Source organism: Aspergillus campestris, assembly GCF_002847485.1.
Source record: "Aspergillus campestris IBT 28561 chromosome Unknown P168scaffold_9, whole genome shotgun sequence".
Lineage (NCBI taxonomy): Eukaryota > Fungi > Ascomycota > Eurotiomycetes > Eurotiales > Aspergillaceae > Aspergillus > Aspergillus campestris.
The window spans coordinates 784,814-805,072 of NW_020194344.1; the positions used below are offsets into that span (position 1 = coordinate 784,814).

The 20,259-nt window shown below is 51.6% G+C and overlaps 8 protein-coding genes across 8 annotated transcripts; 3 read left to right on the forward strand and 5 right to left on the reverse strand.

Moving 5' to 3' along the window:
* Nucleotides 1-633: 633 nt before the first annotated feature.
* P168DRAFT_272034 (peroxidase/cytochrome P450 family protein) lies at nt 634-4,798 on the reverse strand. The gene is made up of 7 exons (XM_024835297.1): nt 4,462-4,798; nt 4,311-4,408; nt 4,203-4,251; nt 3,954-4,146; nt 1,722-3,900; nt 1,539-1,665; nt 634-1,469 (listed from the first exon to the last, which is right to left on the reverse strand). Exons 1-7 carry the CDS (start codon nt 4,726-4,728, stop codon nt 1,125-1,127), a joined length of 3,258 nt encoding a protein of 1,085 aa, XP_024691228.1. The 5' UTR covers nt 4,729-4,798; the 3' UTR covers nt 634-1,124.
* A 1,796-nt stretch (nt 4,799-6,594) lies between these two features.
* P168DRAFT_256202 (trans-2-enoyl-CoA reductase (NADPH) TSC13) lies at nt 6,595-8,017 on the forward strand. Its single transcript, XM_024834507.1, has 2 exons — nt 6,595-6,734; nt 6,805-8,017. Exons 1-2 carry the CDS (start codon nt 6,695-6,697, stop codon nt 7,707-7,709), a joined length of 945 nt encoding a protein of 314 aa, XP_024691229.1. The 5' UTR covers nt 6,595-6,694; the 3' UTR covers nt 7,710-8,017.
* A 115-nt stretch (nt 8,018-8,132) lies between these two features.
* Nucleotides 8,133-9,649, reverse strand: P168DRAFT_305904 (putative alpha-1,6-mannosyltransferase subunit). Its single transcript, XM_024838971.1, has 3 exons — nt 9,058-9,649; nt 8,547-8,980; nt 8,133-8,485 (listed from the first exon to the last, which is right to left on the reverse strand). Exons 1-3 carry the CDS (start codon nt 9,344-9,346, stop codon nt 8,255-8,257), a joined length of 954 nt encoding a protein of 317 aa, XP_024691230.1. The 5' UTR covers nt 9,347-9,649; the 3' UTR covers nt 8,133-8,254.
* A 354-nt stretch (nt 9,650-10,003) lies between these two features.
* P168DRAFT_291775 (mitochondrial 54S ribosomal protein bL28m) lies at nt 10,004-10,988 on the reverse strand. The gene has a single exon (XM_024837469.1). It carries the CDS (start codon nt 10,885-10,887, stop codon nt 10,246-10,248), a length of 642 nt encoding a protein of 213 aa, XP_024691231.1. The 5' UTR covers nt 10,888-10,988; the 3' UTR covers nt 10,004-10,245.
* A 145-nt stretch (nt 10,989-11,133) lies between these two features.
* rvb1 (RuvB family ATP-dependent DNA helicase pontin) lies at nt 11,134-12,992 on the forward strand. The gene is made up of 4 exons (XM_024834508.1): nt 11,134-11,427; nt 11,501-11,720; nt 11,777-12,324; nt 12,381-12,992. Exons 1-4 carry the CDS (start codon nt 11,284-11,286, stop codon nt 12,843-12,845), a joined length of 1,377 nt encoding a protein of 458 aa, XP_024691232.1. The 5' UTR covers nt 11,134-11,283; the 3' UTR covers nt 12,846-12,992.
* Nucleotides 12,993-13,160: 168 nt separating this feature from the next.
* On the reverse strand, nt 13,161-15,382 carry P168DRAFT_328659 (uncharacterized protein). Its single transcript, XM_024841376.1, has 3 exons — nt 14,685-15,382; nt 13,891-14,627; nt 13,161-13,810 (listed from the first exon to the last, which is right to left on the reverse strand). Exons 1-3 carry the CDS (start codon nt 14,896-14,898, stop codon nt 13,181-13,183), a joined length of 1,581 nt encoding a protein of 526 aa, XP_024691233.1. The 5' UTR covers nt 14,899-15,382; the 3' UTR covers nt 13,161-13,180.
* A 551-nt stretch (nt 15,383-15,933) lies between these two features.
* P168DRAFT_291777 (v-SNARE protein VTI1) lies at nt 15,934-17,208 on the forward strand. The gene is made up of 3 exons (XM_024837470.1): nt 15,934-16,403; nt 16,472-16,878; nt 16,968-17,208. Exons 1-3 carry the CDS (start codon nt 16,224-16,226, stop codon nt 17,053-17,055), a joined length of 675 nt encoding a protein of 224 aa, XP_024691234.1. The 5' UTR covers nt 15,934-16,223; the 3' UTR covers nt 17,056-17,208.
* On the reverse strand, nt 17,169-20,056 carry P168DRAFT_272056 (putative conserved membrane protein). Its single transcript, XM_024835298.1, has 2 exons — nt 19,214-20,056; nt 17,169-18,381 (listed from the first exon to the last, which is right to left on the reverse strand). The coding sequence occupies exons 1-2, from the start codon at nt 19,905-19,907 to the stop codon at nt 17,339-17,341; spliced, it is 1,737 nt and encodes a 578-aa protein (XP_024691235.1). The 5' UTR covers nt 19,908-20,056; the 3' UTR covers nt 17,169-17,338.
* Nucleotides 20,057-20,259: the final 203 nt, after the last annotated feature.

Below are 20,259 nucleotides of genomic sequence, written 5' to 3' on the forward strand. Positions count from 1 at the left end.
TTACCACTTCAGGCAGTGGGGAGGTCGTGTTGACCGGGTCGCGGAGGAGGTCGCGGGAACAGGACCTTATGACGTTTTTCGGGCGTCTCACTTCCTCGACAAAAAAAGCCCAATTGGTGAGGTGGGACAGCTTTTCAGCCACAGGTCCAACTTTTCAAAGAAAAAAAGATCGATAACAATGAACGGACAGGCTGGTTTCACCAGAGACGAAGACTTTTCTGGATGGACGAAATGACGTGAAGTCCGATGGGTCGAGGAAAGACTGAGTTGCGGCTACCGCTGGGCGCCAGAGAGACGGGGAAAACGGTGCAGGTCGTTAATCCCGAAGCTATGACAACCAAAGATAGGTAGTAATCAAAGTGTTTTGAATTTAAGGCAAAAGAAACCACCTTATGAATCAAGGTAAGAGTTCAGATGGGGGGTAATCGGGGAGGAGGATGAGGAGATGGGGCGGGATGAGAAAGAGAAGGGAAAAGAAATGTAAGAGCGACAGTACCGGTAGTTGGAAGGTTCGTGAAATTATCCCAATGATGGAGCTCTGGCGGAGCGGGTCTTCTTCCCCGCCGAAGCAACAACTCAGTACTACTTATTAGTAGCCCTGTTTCGCCCAGACTCTTTCAACGGGTACTGTAATGGTTGAGTTAGGTAACTAATGAACGGTACCAAATATTATTCATAGGCTGATCGGAGGTGGTCAGCCTGGTATTTAGGTAGTGATCTCGGAGCCTTATGAAATGGGTATCCCTGGCGATCGGGTACCCCTCATGTTGATATCACTTGGATTATTAGAGTTCACTGTTAGATACACTCACTGCTATCTATACAACAACTGGACTTTCTCTATCAGATTCACTAACATCTGGCATATTTACTGTGGCTATCTTTTGATGGTGTCATACAATTAATGGAGCTCGGAAGATCACTCATATCCAGATGTTATCGTGACTCATGCCTTGAACAACATTTCCATTCCAGGAAGCACTACTAATTCACAGCGAAGCATCAAATACCCAAAAGTCACCAAGGAGTAATAAAAGGAACGATCATGGTCCACTGCTATACCAGCATCCAACCTATGGGTTGGCCGTCTTGCCATTAATCTGAAGAGCATCCCATCCGTTCGCTCACTGCACAATACCTAGGCTAGCCTTCAGATCCGACAAGTCGCCATCCCATTGGATTTTCATAGTCGTCGGGAAGGGAGAAAAGCCACTCTGATCGGCGGACATATACTTTGCAATACCCCCGGGCCCGGAGAGCCTCTTCAGTTGCCCTTGAGGTCCGGGAGCCCGACGCAGGTTGTCCAGCCGGCCGATAACTTTCAGCATCGTCGTCAATGCCATTTGACACATACCCAGGCCCAAACACTGGTGTGGTCCGAAGCCAAAGTGGGCATACAGATTCATGTCACGGTCCAATCTGACCTTTTCGGGTTCTGGGAAGCTGACGGGATCCATGCTCGCAGTGACCTGGATGATATCGCTCGCGCGTCAGCCATGATCGTGCTCTTCTCTATTTGCATCGTGGGGGCTGCTTACCAAGTTGCATAGGATGTGCTCGCCTGCTTCAAGTTCCACGTTCTTGCCGTTGTCTTCAACACCGGTGGGCTTTGTCACCACGCGGGGCAAAGCAACGGATGATCGCAACCGTGCTCCCTCCATGAAGCTACTCGTGGTAAGTACTCTGTCAGGAGAATGCTGAGATTTCGGACTGTCACTTACTATCGGGTCAACAAATTGTCTGCGGCGGCGTTGTTTGCCTTAGCCAACCGGTTAATCTCAGGGAGATGCTCGGCTCCCTCCGGGGACAGGTAGTAGTCAAGACACTGGGAGAAGAGCTGTGCTTGGTTGGCTACCATCCCACCAGCGGTGGGCAGAATGTGAGTCCACACAATTTCGTTCGCTGGCTTGCCCGAATCAAGCAGACGTTGAATCATGTGTGTGCCATACTCGCTGAGCACGTCATGCCGGTGAAGGTTATGCACGATATTCGCGATAAAACCCGTCTTGCTGACCAATTCGACATTGGCCATGGTAAGCTGACCGAGCTGCTGTGTCACCTCGCGCGCGCCTTGGTTGAGTTCGAAAGATTTCGCCATATCAGCATCGTAAAAGATCGAGGTAAAGACAACGGCCATGAGCTTGTACAGTTCTGACTCGGTGAAGATACCCCGTGGGTTCGCTTCGGTTTTTAGTGGAAGGGAGAAAACGGAAGCGCAGAAGTGGACTTGCGCAAGGTTCGCAATATCTCGGACCACGTCCACCTGGTTGACCCCGGCGATCTGGTAAGAGTTCTTCTCCAGGAGCTGTAGCGTGATCTCCTCGTAGAATTTCTTGACCTCGAGCTTCCAGTCCTTAGTATACAAGGCATTGTGCACCATTTTCCGCGACTCGGCATTAGGCTTCCTATCGCCGGATAGCATGAAGTCTCTACCGTACGGTTGGTTGTTGTTGTGCATCAAGAACTCAATCTTTTTGCCCCATGTAACGTTGAACGTCTCAGGGTCCGCCAGCACCGACATACAGGCAGAGTGAGATGTCAACATTTTCGGGGGAGGGGTGAAAGCAGGTTTAGCCCAGCTGTACTTCTCAGCAGAGCCAAGCTTTGTGTGGATCTTTTGGTTCTCCGATGGAATGACGAGCGGGAAGTGAGCATAGACCGAATTTCCCTGGAAATGATTTGGGAATGCCCGCAGTACGAGCTTTGAGAAGACATGGCCTTGGTCGACAGTGTCCGAGGCTTGAATCTCCTTGTATGCCCAATTCGTCAAATGTTTCGGCGTAAAGTCGACCGTGTAGAACCGATCACCCCGAACCAAGGCGACTGCATCAGAGAGAACGGCCCTGGATACCGTAAAGTTGGTACACAGACCACTTCCAGGAGACATGGGCTCTTTTGTGTCCTCTACGATGATACCTGGGTAGATCTCCACTAGGTCCGGATGGTCGTACAGCCTCTTGAGCTGATCCGCGATATAGGGATCGGGGTTGATATCTTCGAACGTCTTGTGGGGGGCCAGGTTAAAGTATTTTCGAAACTCGTTCAACGTAGCCAGGTTCCAAGACCGAGCTTGCTTGATACCAAGGGCTTCGATACTTCTGAAGATCGTTGGGACATGAGAAGCACCAAAGGCACCTGCGCAGTCTTCAACGCTCTCCTCGAAAATCTTGACCAGATCGTCGTCATCGAACGATCCATCTGGTCCGCGTTGCAGGTTGGCAAGTGGGCGATTCTCAGGTTGTTCTGGCAACTTCGCCTCCCATCGACCAAGAGCGCGGATGAATTCTTCTTGAGTAATGGTCGCAGGGTCTTTCCCGTGAAGAAGATCTTTGAAGGCACCTTCCGTCCATTTCTCATCGCGTTTGGAGACACAAGCATGCCAGCGATACACGAGATTGAACTCGGCAGAGACTTGATTTCCCGTGGCCTGTGCTGCGGCCTCACCGAGTAGGCTGTCTTTCATTTCCGCCCGGGGGTCGAGACTCCAGGTACTATCCGTCCGGTTAACGTTCAGGATGGTTCGGACATAGTCCTTGAGGATGATATTGACGTATAGACCACAGGTGACCAGCCGGGCGGTCTGGAAGAGGTTATTGTCGTATTTCGCACACTCTTTCTCATTAGACTGATCCGGCTTGTTAAACCGGCCACCTTCGTTGATTGATGCCAACTGGTCGACCACATAATTGTGGAATCGATTGAACATAATCAAAAGGACGCCAACACCAGGGGGAAATCCCAGGACTCTCTTGGTAGAGAAGCAGTCAGGTTTGAGCTTTCCATCCTTGAACGTCCTGACAAGATTCTGTTCATCTTGGTTATTGCCATACAGCGGTGCAAGGTCGAGGTAGGATGAAGCGGCGGAGACCGTGCTATCGGCTCGGTCCGTTTGGAACAAGTCTTGATGTCGGTCAGCGACACAGCATTTCGGGAGAATTTTGTCTCACGCTTACCATGGATGATAATCGAAGCAATGTAGAATAGAACGCTGGAAATCTTGTTGGGGTGTTCCTTGAAGTCTTTCCGTGCCAGAAGACTGTCGAAAAGGGTCTCGGGGTCTGGGAGTGCAGGAGACTGAACGGTAGTCGGCCTTACAGACCTAGCGTAGTGAGAGCCAGCAGCTCCAAGGTGAGGCCACAAGGCATTCTACGGTCCATGTGAGTGGGCTTTCGGCCATAGGATCGGGGCGAAGGACTACATACATTGCCTGACCCATCTGCCTTCCGGTACAAAGACTCATGTCCAAGATACCTGAACGAGAATGTTAGTCTCGTGTTCCCAGAAAAATGGCATGTCGTCAGTCAACGTACGAGAGAGGTGGGTGTTCCAGATCATTCCACAATTGATTGAGAAAGGTGTTCGTCAAAGCTTTGCCGCTTCTCGAGGTAGAAGGGAGCCCCGAAGCGAGCTGTCGCGAGATGAGCGTCAAGCATAAATCTCAAGGACAACATGAAAACGTACCTGGACTAATCGCTCCATAACGTACTGTTTGTCATCAACGGGCTCGCCTGTCGCAGCATTCTTGGTAAGCTCCACGATGGTTTTGACATCCTCGAGGTCGACATGACTTAGGTCTTGCACGATTCCTGTGTCCGTTGACTTGGGGACATAAGTTCCGTCCCCTGTTTCGGTAGGTAGGGGTCGCAATGAAGCGGATACAGTTTTTTCAATCTGCGAAATGGCTTTCCCAATGCCATTGAGCATGGAACCGTTATTGGCTTCACCCATTCTAGATGAAAGTCCAGGCGTCGCCTGTGATCCTATATATATAAAGTTCGAAGCAGTTGGTTACAACCGACTTGTAACCGATCAGTATCGCAGAATTTCCAGTCTGTGTAGTGAATATCAAAATGAGAGGCAATGGGTATAGTGATGAGCTGGATACAGGGGAAAGCCCCGAATGATATTGAAAGTCACATGGTCTCTCGGTGTATAGCAGTAAGGGTGAGACACATACAGTCTGTCACAGAACGGCCTGAAGAACCCGGAGTGGCTCACCAACTAGGACCGGTCCAAATTACCACTCTGAGGGGATCAGTGGGGTTGGGATATCAATGGTGTCGATGACAGGGAATTGGGCCAGAAATTTTATATTCAAGAAGAGCAAATGTCTTAGATTCGACGGTAATCAAAATTAGGTTCAGTGCCGGAAAGTATCCTCCGACAATCTCGGATGGTGAGGGGAAATATAATAGTTAGATAATTTTTACAAAGAGTATCAAAGAATTCCCCAGTAGATCAATAGATTGTCAATCGAAGGATCTCGAGGGCCGGGTTGATGCAGGTCATTTATAACCGGAATTATCAAGGTGTCATTGTCATTATGGTTAGATTAACAACCAGGCTGATGGGTTGAATTATACTCCCTGCCAGGGTTTGTGCCAGTGCGGCTGAAGGGATAGTTCTCGGCCTCCCCGTTACTAGCAGGAGCTGGACACGAGTGCTAGTGAGATGGTATTTTTTTTTTTTCTGTGCAGGACCGAGTTCCACAGCCTATGCCCATCCTTCTGATTTGCCCACGAGGCTTCACGACCAAGAAATTGGCGACCAACCTATCAGACTTGGGTTGTTTAGCCGATTGAGGAGCTGAGCAATGGGGGCGAAAGTTGAAGATCGTGGAGAGACTAGTGTAACGGAGCAGCCCGTCAGGTGGAAGCTTCGGGGAGTTCGAGAGAAACTAATCTCAAGTACCTAACACTATAGACCGCAGCTATGCCGCATAGAGGGGGGTGCTGATGACGGTTGGGACAAGTCCGGTCTATCTCCGAGCACAGCCAACGAGCTGATAGAATGACGCTAGACCATGGACATGACAGGCTATTTAGATGAATAAGAATGGTAGGAGCCTCGATTTTATGGCTGTGTGGAGCTTTCTGGGGTTGGCAGATGGACTCCGTACAATGGGATAGTATAAATAGTATGTATCACGGTAACATGAGCAAACCAAAATACTCCGAAATATGTTCCTATCCTTGATTGCTTTCAGGTATCAACAATTACACCTCAAATTCCTGGCGATCAATTTCCAATAGTCGGGGATTGTTACGAAATGTCTTTAGAAGCCTCATGACGCAGGAGTACACCACCATTCTAGATAATATTATATTGAATTGAATTTCATTGTCTCAGATGAAGGACAAGGCCCCCAGTTCCTGGCTCCAGTTGGGCCAGTGGCGCATTGTAGGAAGAAATAGACAGTGCCACTGCCCCGGCCAGTTGCCCCGACTACTCCGTACACAGTATGGCTCCAAACCCCCAGCCAGCCAGCTTTCTAGATAGCCTCGCAGCCTTCCCAAGATGCCTGCTAGTTGATGATGTTATATCATGGCATGGAAGAAGCAATTGTAGAATTATAAATAGAGGGCTGTGCATTCGACTATTCCATTATGCAGGGTGGTCTGGACATAAATATGGCACACGATATATGCAGTACTTTGTATTCCACCAGGCCAAACAACGATGGAGTCCATGCGTATCATGCGTATTGCCGGTGCAGAATGGTCACGTGGCCTGTGGTTGCCGAGGCCTGGCGGTACCTAGTTCACTAACCCGAGCTATCTTGGGCAATCTTGATTTTCATTGTCACCACCATTGTTGAAGTCCCTCATCACATTGCTTGCAATCAAGTGCATGTGTGTGTCTATGAGTGGGAAATTGGCTGGTTTATTGAAATCACATCCATCTCACTGCGTCAATGGCTTCTCCATCCATCACCCTGGCTATTCAGCCACGGGGTACGTGTCGCTCTCAGCTGCCTGGTTCAATGGTCTATATTACTCGAGACTGACATGGGGGATTGTTTAGGAAAACTCGGCAAGAAAATCCCTAAGGAGGTTCAGATTGCTTCGGATGCATCCACCCAGGAGATCTACCAATCGCTCGCCAAAGTGTCGGGTCTCTCCATCCACCGCCTGAGAATCACCAAGGCCAGTGACCGGAGCTTGGTGCCGAATTCCAAGAACGACACGATCACCAGCACCGGTCTGAGTGCCAAAGATGTGCTCCAGGTCAAGGATTTGGGCCCCCAGATCAGCTGGCGCACTGTCTTCATCATCGAATACCTCGGACCCATGCTCATCCCGGCCCTGTTCCTCTTCCCCCTCCGCCCATACCTCTACTTCAACTTCGACAAGCCCCTCCCGGAACCGTCCGACCTCCAGATCCTCCTCTGCGGCCTCCTCACCCTCCACTTCCTGAAGCGCGAATATGAGACCATCTTCGTGCACCGATTCAGCAACGCGACCATGCCCGCCTTCAACATCGTCAAGAACAGCGGCCACTACTGGGTGCTCGCGGGATTCAACATCGCCTACTGGGCCTTCCGCCCCGATGCCGCCGCCGCGGTCTCGACCTCCCAGGCGAACCCTATCCTCCTCTACACCGGCGTGGCTCTCTTCGTATTCGCCGAGCTCGCCAACCTCAACGCCCACCTGGTCCTCCGTGACCTGCGTCGTCCCGGTACCACGGACAGGGGTATCCCCTCCGGATTCGGATTTAGCCTTGTGACGTGCCCCAACTACCTGTTCGAGATCCTGGCTTGGGTCGGCGTCTACCTGGTCAGCGGACTCAGCTGGAGCGTCCTGTTCTTCATCATCGTCGGTGGTGGTCAGATGGCCGCGTGGGCCTCGAAGAAGGAACGCCGGTACCGCAAGGAATTCGGCGACAAGTACAAGCGCAAGAGGTCTGTCATGATTCCTGGCATCTACTAGAGTGGATGCAAACAGACGTTGCTGTGACACATGCGAGCCGGGAGTCGGGCACACTTCGGTTTAAACCAGGCCTGGTCTCGACCAATTGCGTGTGCGCTGGCTCGTCATGGGGCTTGACCCTTGATATTCCGTGATATGGAGGATCCGTCTTCCTCCATACACCTGTATGTTTAAAGTGATACGATTGCGTTTGCAAAGGATACCCTTCTTGGGTGCTATCCCGAGCAGGGGGGGAACAACCCCCAGTTTACCCTCAGGTGTAATATGATACACGATATTTTTTTCAATGCATTGAAGTTATCAGCTATCATCTTGTAGCCAGCTAGCTAATTTCTATAATTCAACGAGCAAATCCCTGCTCCAGAAACACCGAGTTAAAAAAAAAAAAAAAACATTAGAAACCCACATTAACAAACCCCCATACCACAATCCAACCCTAACTCCACATAGCCAACCCATAAAAAGTATTGAAACCACATTCCTAATTGTACAGTCACAGGGTGAAGCCGAAAGAAGAATGAATCACTTGACAGCGTTTCTTTCATTCATTCATTCTTCAAATTCTTCGCCCAAAGATGGTAGTACGGGTCCATCTCCTTCTCACAGCTCCGGCTGAGTTCGGTGTCACACCCGTTGAACCGAATGATCAAGTCCCCGTCTTTGTAAGTCCCGTCTGCCACGGCGCCCGTGGAGTCCCGACTGTAGGCGTTGATTGCCCGCTGCGGGATGAGGGCCAGCCGGGCTAGGATGGTAGGATGCCACTGGACGAGATGGTCCTGGAGGTAACGGTCAGCACAAACAGCCACACGATGAGTACGGTGAAAAAGAACAACGTACCAACGAGTGAGTCTCCGCCCTAGCAAAATTATAACTCCGATACAACGGATCAAACCAAATATCCAGGAAGAAGCGCGAGAACTCGCCCTGTCGAATGAGAAAGCTCCCCGAGCTCAAGTCATCGCTGTCCGTGGAGACGATCAGATCGACGTCTTCGGCGCGCAGATGCGCGTACGTCTTGATGATGCTGTCGGGCGGCACGACGGGGACATCCTTGCGCATCAGCGACTCCAGGCGGCTCTTGTCGAGGACGTGCGATTCTAGCGACTGGCTCGGGTTCATGAAGAGCGCGTGGGCGTCGAGGTGGAAGAAGAACTTTGAGTACGGGTTGGATGCCATCGCGTGGCGGACGGCGGGGATGAGCGCCCAGCTGCGCGGTGCGCCTTCGAGCGACGGTTCGTAGTCGGCGAGGTTCGCGAAGTAGTTGGTATAGCCTGCGTCCGCGGGATTGTGGTCAGTATGACTGAGCTCCGTGAGGAGAGGGGGGTCGCCGGTCGGTTTTGGCACTTACCATGTCGTTTGGCGTAGTCTTCCCTGTTCTTGATGATCTTCTGGATATAGGCATCGCTGAAGAGCGCCCGGTCGAGGACCGTGACGATGACGACGCTGGGGGTTCCGGCGGGGACTGCCGAGGTGCCGGTGCTGGTGTAGAAGAGCTGCGAGAGCAGGAAGAAGACCGCGAGGAGCGCAAAGGCCAGGATACCAACAGCCTTGAGTTGTTTTCGACGCTGGAGGGAGAATCGAGGGGCTCGACCGTAAGGACTCTGGAGGTTCCTCCGAGGAGGCACGGCAAACTGCATGGCGAAAGCGAGGCGAAACTATTCCGCCCCCGACACTCAGATTCTAGGCTTGCTTGCGATTCGACGAGGGTGGTTGGTGTTCAGGGACCCTGGAGATCAGGGCATTACTGGGGACGTCCGAAGCTTGTCCTCCTTTTTCTTTTGTCACTTTCTTCGCAAGAGATGAGTGGGGGAAGAAAGAGTGTCGCTCGGTTCCTGTACCTTACCATTCGACATGACCGTCTGTAGGCCGGATCCGGAAATTAATCGCGGATCATTTTTGGCCCGGGTCGATTCGAGGCCCTCGAGTCGCCAAGAACGTGGATAGTCTCAGATTGCTTCAATCCAGGAACACTTGGTGGAGCTGTCATTCGTTTTATTATTAGACATCTCCTGTTGGCTAATGGCTATCGTAGGTGGTGCGATGGGACGACAGATAGCGGGGCTTACAATATATTCGTTTCCGTATACTTCAATAATATACCTATAACCGAGTGGAGCATGGAAAGGAACGCTCCCTCTACCCTTCATTAGCACAACTAGAGGTTTCAGGTTGAGAACATTGCTATGAAGGAATGGTCAATCGAGGATAAAACATTTATGACCTGTCGTTGACCACCACAAGACTATCTACAGAAAATGCCTTGCTTACATTTGAGGCCTGAAACGCAATTGCACATAAAATTGAGGAAATCTAACCCTGAAGTGGACCAAATATAAATACATTGTAAAGCAAATCATTCATGCAAATCGAAGAAACCCTATACAACTGAAGTCGCTTCCCCTGCCACCTTGAGGATAGTGGCAGCCCTGATATCGAGGGAAGACAGTCAACATGTAAATCGAAGTAATAGTACAGACGCTTCGCTCGTCGAAGACATCGACTGTCAATATGGGCCGCTATCGCTTGCTCTCTTCCGCTAATACAGCTGCTTGTTGTAGAACGGTTTCGTGGCCTCCTTGATGTTGGTCTGGTCCTCCTCCGCTTGTGCTTTCAACTCCGCTTCCTTCTGCTTCACCCATTCCTCGAAAGTCGGCGGCTCAGGCAACCCCAAGCGCTTTCGCTCCTGCTTGAACTGTTCCTGTATCTTTGGCGTCTGCATCACACGCCACCTCAACTCCCACCCGAACATGCCGAGCTCCCTGACTCGACCGGGTCTGTCGTCCAGCAGGTACTGGTCAAGACCACCAGCCTTGCGGATCGTCCGCAGGGCCTTTCGCGTGACCTTGATGAATAGATCTTCACCGAGTGCCTCGCTGTGGATCTTCTTTCTGCGCACGTTGGGCTTCCATGATCGTCGTGTCTTGCCCTCGTTGCGACCTTGGGAGATTTTATTGCCGAAACTGATCTGAACGCCGCCGTAGAGACCCGAGTCTGCTTGCTTGTAAACGTATTTCGGTCCGAAGGGATACGGCGGGATGTATTCCGGTAGCGTGCGCGTCTTCTGCGTGACCGGCGTTGAGGAAAAGGATCGTTTCGAGGTGTTTAACGAGATGTTGCGAAAGGCTGCCGAGAGGGAGGAGGGCAGAGACATGCTGGAACGAGCCTGCAATCCCGCCATTGTTGCGATCAAGATGCCGTGGCAGTATTTACCATGCCAGGAAGGGACGATAAATCAAGAAAAAGAGCGGGCGGGCCGACGAGATGCTGGTCGAGACGTGATTCGCAATATAGGATGTCGAAGTAGGCGTGTGTCGGTCGGTGGTGAAAGAATTTGGGGCCGCTTGGGGCTGACCGCCCTGACAACGGGCCACTGTCATTGATCGATTGTTCCCCCAAGCTGCGCGCTCGAATTTCGGCCAGAAGCATCCCCATTGCCTTCTTGCTTCCATCTCCGATTTTCCAACCGGCCAGTTCTAATTGATTCCTCGTCTACTCGTCCTATATCCCGATTCATTGTCTCCTACCTCGATCGAACGTTTTTTGCCGGCACCGACGAGGCCGCAGTCCCTCCACCATGGTCCAGATCAGCGAAGTGAAGGGCAATTCGCGCGAAAACAGGACAGCCGCCCATACGCATATCAAGGGTCTAGGACTGCGCTCCGATGGAACCGCAGAGCCGTCTAGTGATGGCTTCGTTGGGCAGGGGTCTGCCCGTGAGGTGCGCCCAGACCTATCTCCCTTGCGATTCTGCCAAGAGACTTGTAGGCTAACGCAGAAATTCTCTTGCACAGGCATGTGGTGTCGTGGTGGACCTGATCAAGGCGAAGAAGATGGCCGGACGAGCCGTTCTTCTGGCTGGTGGCCCGGGAACGGGCAAGACGGCGCTTGCTCTCGGTGTTTCCCAGGAGCTGGGTACTAAGGTTCCATTCTGCCCTATCGTGGGTAGTGAGATCTACTCGGCCGAAGTCAAGAAGACTGAGGCCCTTATGGAGAACTTCCGGAGGGCTATTGGTATGCGTTCTCTGATAGACTCACAAAACATGGGCGTGTGTGGTTAACATCCATAGGTCTCCGTGTGCGCGAGACGAAGGAGGTGTACGAAGGCGAGGTGACGGAATTGACCCCCGAAGAAACCGAGAATCCATTGGGCGGCTACGGACGCACAATTAGCCATCTGATCATTGGACTGAAATCTGCAAAGGGGACTAAGAAGCTCCGTCTCGACCCCAGCATCTACGAAGCCATCCAGAAGGAACGAGTCACAGTCGGAGACGTCATCTATATCGAAGCGAACACCGGTGCCTGCAAGCGAGTTGGACGGTCGGACGCGTACGCCACGGAATTTGATCTCGAAGCAGAGGAATACGTTCCCGTACCGAAGGGTGAAGTCCACAAGAAGAAGGAAATCGTCCAGGATGTGACGCTACATGACCTCGACATGGCCAATGCCCGGCCACAGGGCGGACAGGACGTTATGAGCATGATGGGACAGCTCATGAAGCCTAAGAAGACCGAGATCACGGACAAGTTGCGACAGGAGATCAACAAGGTGGTCAACCGCTACATCGACCAAGGCGTTGCCGAACTTGTTCCTGGCGTTCTCTTCATCGACGAGGTATGCCAAAGATACACATTTCCAACCCCGTTCACTACTAACGCAGCACCACTCAGGTCCACATGCTCGACATCGAATGCTTCACATATCTGAACCGGGCCCTCGAATCCTCCATCTCCCCGATCGTCATTCTCGCCTCCAACCGCGGGAATACCGTCATCCGCGGCACAGACGACATCACCGCCGCCCACGGCATCCCCACCGACCTCCTCGCCCGTCTCCTCATCATCCCCACCCACCCGTACGCCCCCGACGAGATCAAGACCATCATCCGCCTGCGGGCCAAGACAGAAGGTCTCAACATCACCGACCCCGCCCTCGAGAAGGTCTCCGAGCACGGCAGCAAGGTCAGTCTACGGTACGCTCTGCAGCTGCTGACGCCCGCAAGCATTCTGGCGCGGGTAAACGGACGACCGGGTGGCATCGAGGAGGCCGACGTGGTCGAGTGCGAGGATCTTTTCATCGACGCGAAGCGGAGTGCTATTATCGTAAGCAAGGATAGCGAGAAGTTCTTGCTTTGATCTGCGATGATATATTCAACTTCGGGGTGGAATTCTATAAAGAGACTACGGAATAAACATGAAAACCAACACAGGAAAATGGGGAAGGGGGAGGGGGAGGGCAAGGACTACTCGACTGATGTGTATACCATGTCTGACACGTTGGAGGGTTTCATCATGAACTGGAATGGCGACTGTTTCATCTTAAATAAACTGTTTTACGCTAATGTCAACTATTCACTTAAGTATGTATTCCATTTCTCGTACGAAGCACTCCGTAGATTATGTACAAATTGCAGAGGGCGAATTAGAAACATCCTGGGAACAGATTACTATGCCTGTGTTGCCCTGGAGTATTAGGCTTGCTTCTTGCTTCTGATCACAGGAAACCTCAAGCCAAGATAGTACGCAACCGACAACGTTTTACCCCAAACAACCCGCAAGAAGACAAAAAGCAGTTCCAAAAGAAGTGCATATAGACGGAGCAGTCTAAGCACCAAGCGGACCAGATTACCTCTCAAACCCAAATTGCACACCGACGGCGCCGAACTCGCAGGTGTGCCATGGTAGTCTACCGAAAACGGCACCCGAGCACCGAAGTGTTCAATGGCGATCTCAAAGCTAGCAGTAATGGCATCTTCGAGATTACCACGACCGGTCCAGGAGTAGCAATAGCTTAAGCCGTGTTTGTTCTGGATGGAGGGTAAACACTGCTGTGCGTAGAGGGAAGTGACGCTGGGTTCAGCGTCTGTGAACTCCCATATCCCTTGGACGAGGCCAGGATGTGGCGGTGTGAACGGGTTTAGGGTGATGAACACGCGGCCGAAGAGGTAGGCTGGGAGGTCCTGGAGCATGTTCACGTTGTATGTGAGGCAGGATTTAGGGAGCGTTGGGTGGGAGGAGACTGCGCATTGATGGCCGTAGCGGCTGTGGGGGTCGGTGGTGTAGTTTGAGGCGGGCCATTGCGGATTGCAGCTTAGATTGAGCTTGAGTGTGTTAGTGTCTGGTACAGATATCTGGTTGATCTATATTGCCAGTGGATATGGCCATGCGGATGGATACTCACGATGGGATCTGAATGCAGGATAGCGATGTTCCTTGAAGTCGCTAAATCTTGAATTACACTCGTTTCCTCTATGTCTAGGCAAAGGCCCGCGATATTTAGTATTTCGTGGCCGTCTACGGCCAGTATAACATGGTCGAAAACCATCTCTTGATCATCAGCGCCCAGGAGGCTATATTGCTTTTCACCAAATCGGCGTATTTCCCGCACCCGTGTGTTGAGATGCACCTTTTCTGGAGGAAAATCCTGAGTCATGGCTTGAACAAATTCGGTTGCTCTTGTGTCGATGCGCCGCCACTGGGGTCTTGCCTGCCGCGGATAGAGCAGTCGGTGGTCATATAAACAGCTAACCATGGCGTCCACTGGGAGCCGCGGGAGAAGCCGACCAGCATTCGTCTTCCACAGCATAGAGAGCAGCGGAATCAGGTACCTATCAGTGAAGCCGCTCGAGTACCCTTCGTCTGCGAGATATGCGTGCGTGTTGCATGCCCGTTGGGTGTTTTTGGTTTTGGAGAACCGGGAGCAATCGGCTAGGACGTCTATGGCCATGTACTTCAGCCAGATGATGTCCATTAAAGTGCGATATGTCTCTAGGCTGAACAGGATCCATGGCTGCTGGATGATGTCTTTCAGGATGCTCTCATGCCATGAAAAAGAGCCTGTGCGATCTGATGCGCCGAAACAGAAGGGAACCTCTGATGTTTCTAGCCTCAGATGGCGAAGCAGAGACGTGAGATTGGCTACAGGTAGATATTAGCTCAAGGATGACATTGGTGTATGATGCAAGCAAAACTAACGGCAGGTCTCAGAGTTGAATGATAGTGATTCCGTATCCACGTCGACTCTGTGTCCATTGTGTTCAAATGGCACGGACTTGATCCTTCCACCGAGGGTCGGGGAGGCCTCGAATAGATGAACGTCATGTGCGGAGTGCTGCAAAGCCCAAAAGGCAGAGATTCCTGAAGAGCCGCCTCCTATGATCGCGACGAGCTTAGGCTGATGCAGTGGCATGAGGGCGAACTTTAAGTGAGCTTTCCATTAAGCTCAGAAAGCAGTCCAAAGTCCAGTGCCCAGAGCTAGGTATGATGTCGAATGAGAGCCCTGAAGAGACTCTCAAATTATAGACGAGGTGAGACAGGCCTGGTGAATGAACTCTACAGCAATAATACCGGCTCCTTTAGCCCCCATACGAAGGTACGGCAGAGGGGCATTAGGGCCTCGAGAGCGAAGTAAGCAAGCGTGCGATACGGCGGGGAAGCATGTATTGGAGTAGGGGCGCGATCAGGGACAACCCTGTTTAATAACCGCTTGAGATGCCGAGAATGTCTCTGTACACAGTATGGAGGATCAGACAGTCAGACAGGTATGGGTGACCATATCAGATGACAACACTCGAGGTGATAATCATAATAGGAAGGCCAATAATGGGTTAATTAGTTAATAGTCAATTACCAGGAGTATTGTTTGGTGAGTCAGCAGATATCAAGGCCTGAAATATGTCCAAAAACCGAGGAGTTATGTCCACTTTAAACAGCACATTAGTTGAGTTTCTCAATGCATTATGTGACGTCTTTCATTGGCCCCATAGTCGCGAACATTGAGGAGGTTAAGTCCGGGGTACTTTGGTGTATTGTGATTTGTAGGGGTTTGGCTATTGCTCCACTATTCCAGCAATATGAATATAGCATTTCAGAGAAGAACGGGTTTGACTTATGCAGGAATCCTGCTGTCAGCATACTCTGCGGAGTTCTGTTCATGTGGGAAATCGAATTGGACGCGGAGTATCTCCGTGTCATTCTCCTATATCATTCATGAGACATGCCCCATACAGGAGTGGGTTGAGAGAGCTGGCTTGTTTCAGCCTATTCTATGAATCAGGTTCATATGAAGTAGTCACAGGGACGTAGTACTATGTGCTAAACACAGTAAATTACTGAGGTATGGTCGGGGAAGACATAGCCTCGGCCGGCAAGTCACGTGTCGATCAGCCCGCTCTGGTCCAGATGAGGTTAATCAATGTCACCGTCGGTCTATCATCAGCGTCACCGTCCTTGTCTCCACTCCAGACTCCTCTCCGCCACCTCGTCCGTCGCCCTATCACCACTGCCTAGCACCACCATATTCATCAGTCTTCCTCTTCACCAGGGTGTGGGTTTTTCTCGTCAAATTCGCATCGGGACATCATCTTCCAGGCAACAGTAAAGGTGCCGCCTATCGCTACACCTAAACCCCCCAGTTGTTCATATCGACTCGAATAGCCGCAGTCCGCGACAGGTTCTCGGACTTAAAGTCGAAACCACTACTCTATCTCTTGAAATAAACACTATCGCATCACAATGGCGAACCCTTTGGATACCGATGCCGGGTCGGAGCTCTTCAGCAGCTACGAGGCCGAGTTCAAGCTGCTCCAGGCCGATTTCAACCAGAAACTAGACCAAATTTCCGAAGCCAGCGGCGAGCAACGGAAATCAGCGATCCGGATGGCAGCACAGGCCCAGGAGGAGGCCAATGAATTGGTTCGTGCCACACACTTCATAAAAAAGAGCCGCATCAATGAAATGTTCTAACTATTTAAATACTGCAGTTGGAATCAATGCGCATAGAGAAACAGAACATCCCCTCAGAAGCTCGATCGAAAGTGAACCAGCGGTTCCGCAACTACTCAAGCGACATGGACGAGGCGAAACGCAAGCTCAAATCCCTCTCCGACGATCGCAAAGCGCTCTTCGGCGATCGCTACACCGACGACCCTCAGGATGAGCACCTCGAGCAGAGACAGCAGCTTTTGTCGGGGACAGACCGTCTGGAGCGCAGCTCCGCTCGGCTGCAGAACAGCCAGCGCATGGCCCTCGAAACGGAAGCCATCGGTCGCGGTACGCTGGGCGACTTGGGACAGCAGCGGGAGACTATCTTGCATGCCCGGCAGGGCCTCCAGATGAGCGAGGGTTACGTCGACACTAGCATTAAGACGCTGAGGGGCATGGCCCGTAGGTACTGACTCCCGTGCATTTCTGTTTACATTGTCCCCTGTTATCTTCAAGGAATAGATTACTGACATGTGGCGTTCGTCGATAATACAGGATGGCTACGAATCGGATGATCACGATTGCGATTATTACTGTGTTGGTGTTGTTGATTTTCGCCGTTATCTACAGCAAGTTTCATTGAGCGAAGGGCTATTAGGGCGTTATTGTGGTGTTGTTCTTCCTCGACCTTTTGTTTTCAATTTATGACACGCTTGTCTGTCCGCACAGACCTCTCCAACATGTATGATAGCGTTCCTTGAGCTTTAATAAGACCAGACGTTGGAGACCGCAAACACCAAAAAACACAACGACCGTAAATGCAATAAATCTAACACTAAATAGACAACAATATGAGAGGGGTATCACGCACTACCTAAACACCAAAATACAACAAACCAAATCAAACAAGCATCTCCCCAATACACTCATCCCATAACCCGCATCGCCCCAAAAGCCATATTCACCACGATGCCCACAAAAACAGCCAGCCCCTTCCGCCAGCTCCAAATGCCCTCCTCCCGTCTCAACCACATCGCACAGCCCACAGGCCAAAAGAACCCCATGACCGCGCCCCACAGCATATCATCTATCGCCCCATGCGACCCAGACCCGAACCCGCCGTCGTCATCCGCAAAGGCCACGCCCCCGTCGCCGCCCGTCCCAGTCGCATTCGCCATAGGCGACGACCCCTCGTCCATCCACCGATCTTCCAGCTCGCGCAGCTCCGCCCCGCTCGGCATCGTGTCCGGCGTGCGCGACACGGACTGGATGGCCATGAACTGCGATCTTAGCATTGACACGTCTGCGGGCGTGAAACCTGCTGATAGCAAGCGGTCGAATCCGCGCGGGGCGGGCGTCGTCGTAGATCGTTGCTGGTCATCAGCGGCGTCATTATCGCCCCCTGGTTGCGATTGCGACTGCGCCTGCTTCTGCTTTTGCAACGTAGACGCCACAGCGGCCTCAGCAGCCAAATCCACAGCGGAGAGAACTATATCGCCAATCGAGCAGTGTATGTATAGACGGGGCGGTTCGCGCACAGGCTGCTTCCCCTTGCCCTTATCATTCGCGGATCCATTGCTATCGTCGTCGGGGGAAAGACGCGCGCGCATAGACAGTGGGGGCGGTGGCAGTCGTAACGTAACAGAAAGCGGCCTTGTATCTTCGAGGCCACGGCCGGCGTAGATAAGACGGAGGCGATGCGATGATAGATCTGGGGGGAGGCGGGTGCGGATCAGCTGCTTTAGGCCTGCGGCGGTGGTCGTTTCAGGGGAGTAGACTTCTAGCGGGAGGTCTGGGAGGGAGGCGGAGAAGCGGATGACGAGGAAGAGGGTGTCGCTTGGTGGTGTTGGGTCGTTGTCTTTGAGGGAGGGAGAGGGGGTTTGGATGTGTGGGGAGGTCATTTTTGGTTCATGGGGGGAGGGGGTATGCGGGTCGCCGTGTGGTTTTTGGTCGAGTCGTATGGAAGAATCTATCTCGATTTTCGCTTTTTTGGGGTGGCGCTGGTTTGTGGAGATGCTGATGCTGATGGGTGATGCTATTGCGATAAGGGAAACTTGGTGATTCAAGGAAACGTTGGGTGATTGCTGATATGGCCCCACGTGATGTATATCAGCGATCAACTAGATCTATACAGGGATAGTTATATATCTAAATTCAAAGGGTAGGTCCATCTGAGAACTGAATTGTCATTTACTTTTCATTCTGTGTTTTTACGAAATATCATAAATGTGTAATTTGTATATCGGTGCCTGTATATAGCCCGACTTCAACCGATCTAACGTCATGGCGGGAAACCATCCCCGCAGTCGGAAAACTTCCCGGGTCATATCATATCGCGGCAGATCAAGGAAGATGTTCGAAATCCCAAAAGAAGGATAGTTATTAAACGGAAAATATACTCTAGTGATAACTACGGCCAATAACTATGTTTATAAAGATCCGCCGCTAGTCAGGTAGGACATGACATGAGCCTATAGTCTAATCTCTATGAGGCTTTGGTGACAAAAGAGTGACAAAGGAAAAGAATGTTCAATATTAAATCTCACAGCTGAGCAATGTCGCTCGGGAATCGATGAAATGTACATGATAAAAAAGAAATCGGGAGTCCAGCGAACCACCCGTCAAAACGCCATCCGATGCACCCAATGACTCCGGAAGAAAACTGTCTAAAGGATAGAAAAAAGAAAAGGTCGTCTCGATGGTCTAGACCATGAAGGATTCACCGCATCCACATGATTCCTCTGCATAATGTGTTAGTGGTCGGCTCAAGAACAACAGTCAGAGGTCCTCAAGGTACTTACTGATGTTGGGGTTCCGGAAAACAAATCGGCGGCTCAGCTTATCCTCCTGCCAGTCCATCTCACTGCCGATGATGCTAAACAGCGCCTTGCTGTCAATCAGGACCTTGACGCCATCCTGTTCGACAACCTCATCGAACGCGCCCGGCTTTTCCACGTATTCGAGATGGTAGGCGAGGCCGGAACAGCCACGGTTCTTCACCCCCACTCGAATAAACTTTGGGTCAGGCTGCGATACCAATTTGCGAAGTTGTTCGATGGCTAATGGCGTGACCTTCAAAGCAGCCTTGCGAGGGCGCAACTTCCTTCGAGGCTTTCCCGTCGCCTTCGGGGCTGTGGTGGCGGGCTCTGCAGATGTCTGTTTCTGCGGTTCGCTCTCGCTGGGTTTGACAGTGGAAGAGTCGCTGCGCTGTTCCGGCTTCTGTTGGAATGTCGTCTCTCGGGTAGGGGGGAAATCGGCCGAGATAGTATCGGAACCTCCGTTGGCACGAGGCGGAGGGAAGGACGACGGCAACGAATGAGGACGGTAGGCGGTTGCGGTCTGCATGTCCCGCTTCGACGACCGGTACGAGTTGCCGTATGACGAGAATAGTCGAAGGGACCGTGTTGGTGTGCCGGTTGAAGTCTTTCTCGCAAAGCCGAGCATGGTGGCGGATGATGTCACCGGGGGTCGCATCGTAGCTCTGCAGAGCGACATGGTGATAAGAGTTATGGTGAGAGAAGATTCTATATTAAAAATGTATAAAAGAGCACTAGTAGATTTGAAAAAGGGTATCAACAGCGGGGTTGAAGGATAGTTGAAAGGTATCAGTTTAAAGTTGTTAGAACGAGGAAAGTGAGTCCAACGGAGTCTGTTTTGAAGGCGGAAGAAAGTCGGAATCGGTTAAAGAGTTCCACGGGATGACCTCGACGGGCCAATCACCATCCATGTGTTTCTACACAAGCAGTGGCGCCACTCGTCACCTGATGATGCACATTTGGGGCTCGAGAGAGCACTGAGTCATGATTTGATAATATCTTTGTTCATGATCTTACTCGGGGACATTTCC

What these genes read in the sequence shown, in the direction of transcription:
- P168DRAFT_328659 (XM_024841376.1), bottom strand. Translation starts at nt 14,898, where the DNA reads ATGCCACTGCATCAGCCTAAGCTCGTCGCGATCATAGGAGGCGGCTCT. An exon ending in ATTCAACTCTGAGACCTGCC is followed by an intron (nt 14,628 to 14,684) that starts GTTAGTTTTGCT and finishes ATCTACCTGTAG; the next exon opens with CCAATCTCACGTCTCTGCTT. An exon ending in TCCTGCATTCAGATCCCATC is followed by an intron (nt 13,811 to 13,890) that starts GTGAGTATCCAT and finishes AACACACTCAAG; the next exon opens with CTCAATCTAAGCTGCAATCC.
- rvb1 (XM_024834508.1), top strand. Translation starts at nt 11,284, where the DNA reads ATGGTCCAGATCAGCGAAGTGAAGGGCAATTCGCGCGAAAACAGGACA. An exon ending in GAACTTCCGGAGGGCTATTG is followed by an intron (nt 11,721 to 11,776) that starts GTATGCGTTCTC and finishes TAACATCCATAG; the next exon opens with GTCTCCGTGTGCGCGAGACG. An exon ending in GCGTTCTCTTCATCGACGAG is followed by an intron (nt 12,325 to 12,380) that starts GTATGCCAAAGA and finishes AGCACCACTCAG; the next exon opens with GTCCACATGCTCGACATCGA.
- P168DRAFT_256202 (XM_024834507.1), top strand. Translation starts at nt 6,695, where the DNA reads ATGGCTTCTCCATCCATCACCCTGGCTATTCAGCCACGGG. An exon ending in CCTGGCTATTCAGCCACGGG is followed by an intron (nt 6,735 to 6,804) that starts GTACGTGTCGCT and finishes GGGATTGTTTAG; the next exon opens with GAAAACTCGGCAAGAAAATC.
- P168DRAFT_272056 (XM_024835298.1), bottom strand. Translation starts at nt 19,907, where the DNA reads ATGTCGCTCTGCAGAGCTACGATGCGACCCCCGGTGACATCATCCGCC. An exon ending in TTTCCGGAACCCCAACATCA is followed by an intron (nt 18,382 to 19,213) that starts GTAAGTACCTTG and finishes AAATCGAGATAG; the next exon opens with ATTCTTCCATACGACTCGAC.
- P168DRAFT_291777 (XM_024837470.1), top strand. Translation starts at nt 16,224, where the DNA reads ATGGCGAACCCTTTGGATACCGATGCCGGGTCGGAGCTCTTCAGCAGC. An exon ending in AGGAGGAGGCCAATGAATTG is followed by an intron (nt 16,404 to 16,471) that starts GTTCGTGCCACA and finishes TAAATACTGCAG; the next exon opens with TTGGAATCAATGCGCATAGA. An exon ending in CTGAGGGGCATGGCCCGTAG is followed by an intron (nt 16,879 to 16,967) that starts GTACTGACTCCC and finishes TCGATAATACAG; the next exon opens with GATGGCTACGAATCGGATGA.
- P168DRAFT_272034 (XM_024835297.1), bottom strand. Translation starts at nt 4,728, where the DNA reads ATGGGTGAAGCCAATAACGGTTCCATGCTCAATGGCATTGGGAAAGCC. An exon ending in TTATGGAGCGATTAGTCCAG is followed by an intron (nt 4,409 to 4,461) that starts GTACGTTTTCAT and finishes ATCTCGCGACAG; the next exon opens with CTCGCTTCGGGGCTCCCTTC. An exon ending in CTGGAACACCCACCTCTCTC is followed by an intron (nt 4,252 to 4,310) that starts GTACGTTGACTG and finishes ATTCTCGTTCAG; the next exon opens with GTATCTTGGACATGAGTCTT.
- P168DRAFT_305904 (XM_024838971.1), bottom strand. Translation starts at nt 9,346, where the DNA reads ATGCAGTTTGCCGTGCCTCCTCGGAGGAACCTCCAGAGTCCTTACGGT. An exon ending in AGACTACGCCAAACGACATG is followed by an intron (nt 8,981 to 9,057) that starts GTAAGTGCCAAA and finishes CCGCGGACGCAG; the next exon opens with GCTATACCAACTACTTCGCG. An exon ending in GGGCGGAGACTCACTCGTTG is followed by an intron (nt 8,486 to 8,546) that starts GTACGTTGTTCT and finishes CGTTACCTCCAG; the next exon opens with GACCATCTCGTCCAGTGGCA.
- P168DRAFT_291775 (XM_024837469.1), bottom strand. Translation starts at nt 10,887, where the DNA reads ATGGCGGGATTGCAGGCTCGTTCCAGCATGTCTCTGCCCTCCTCCCTC.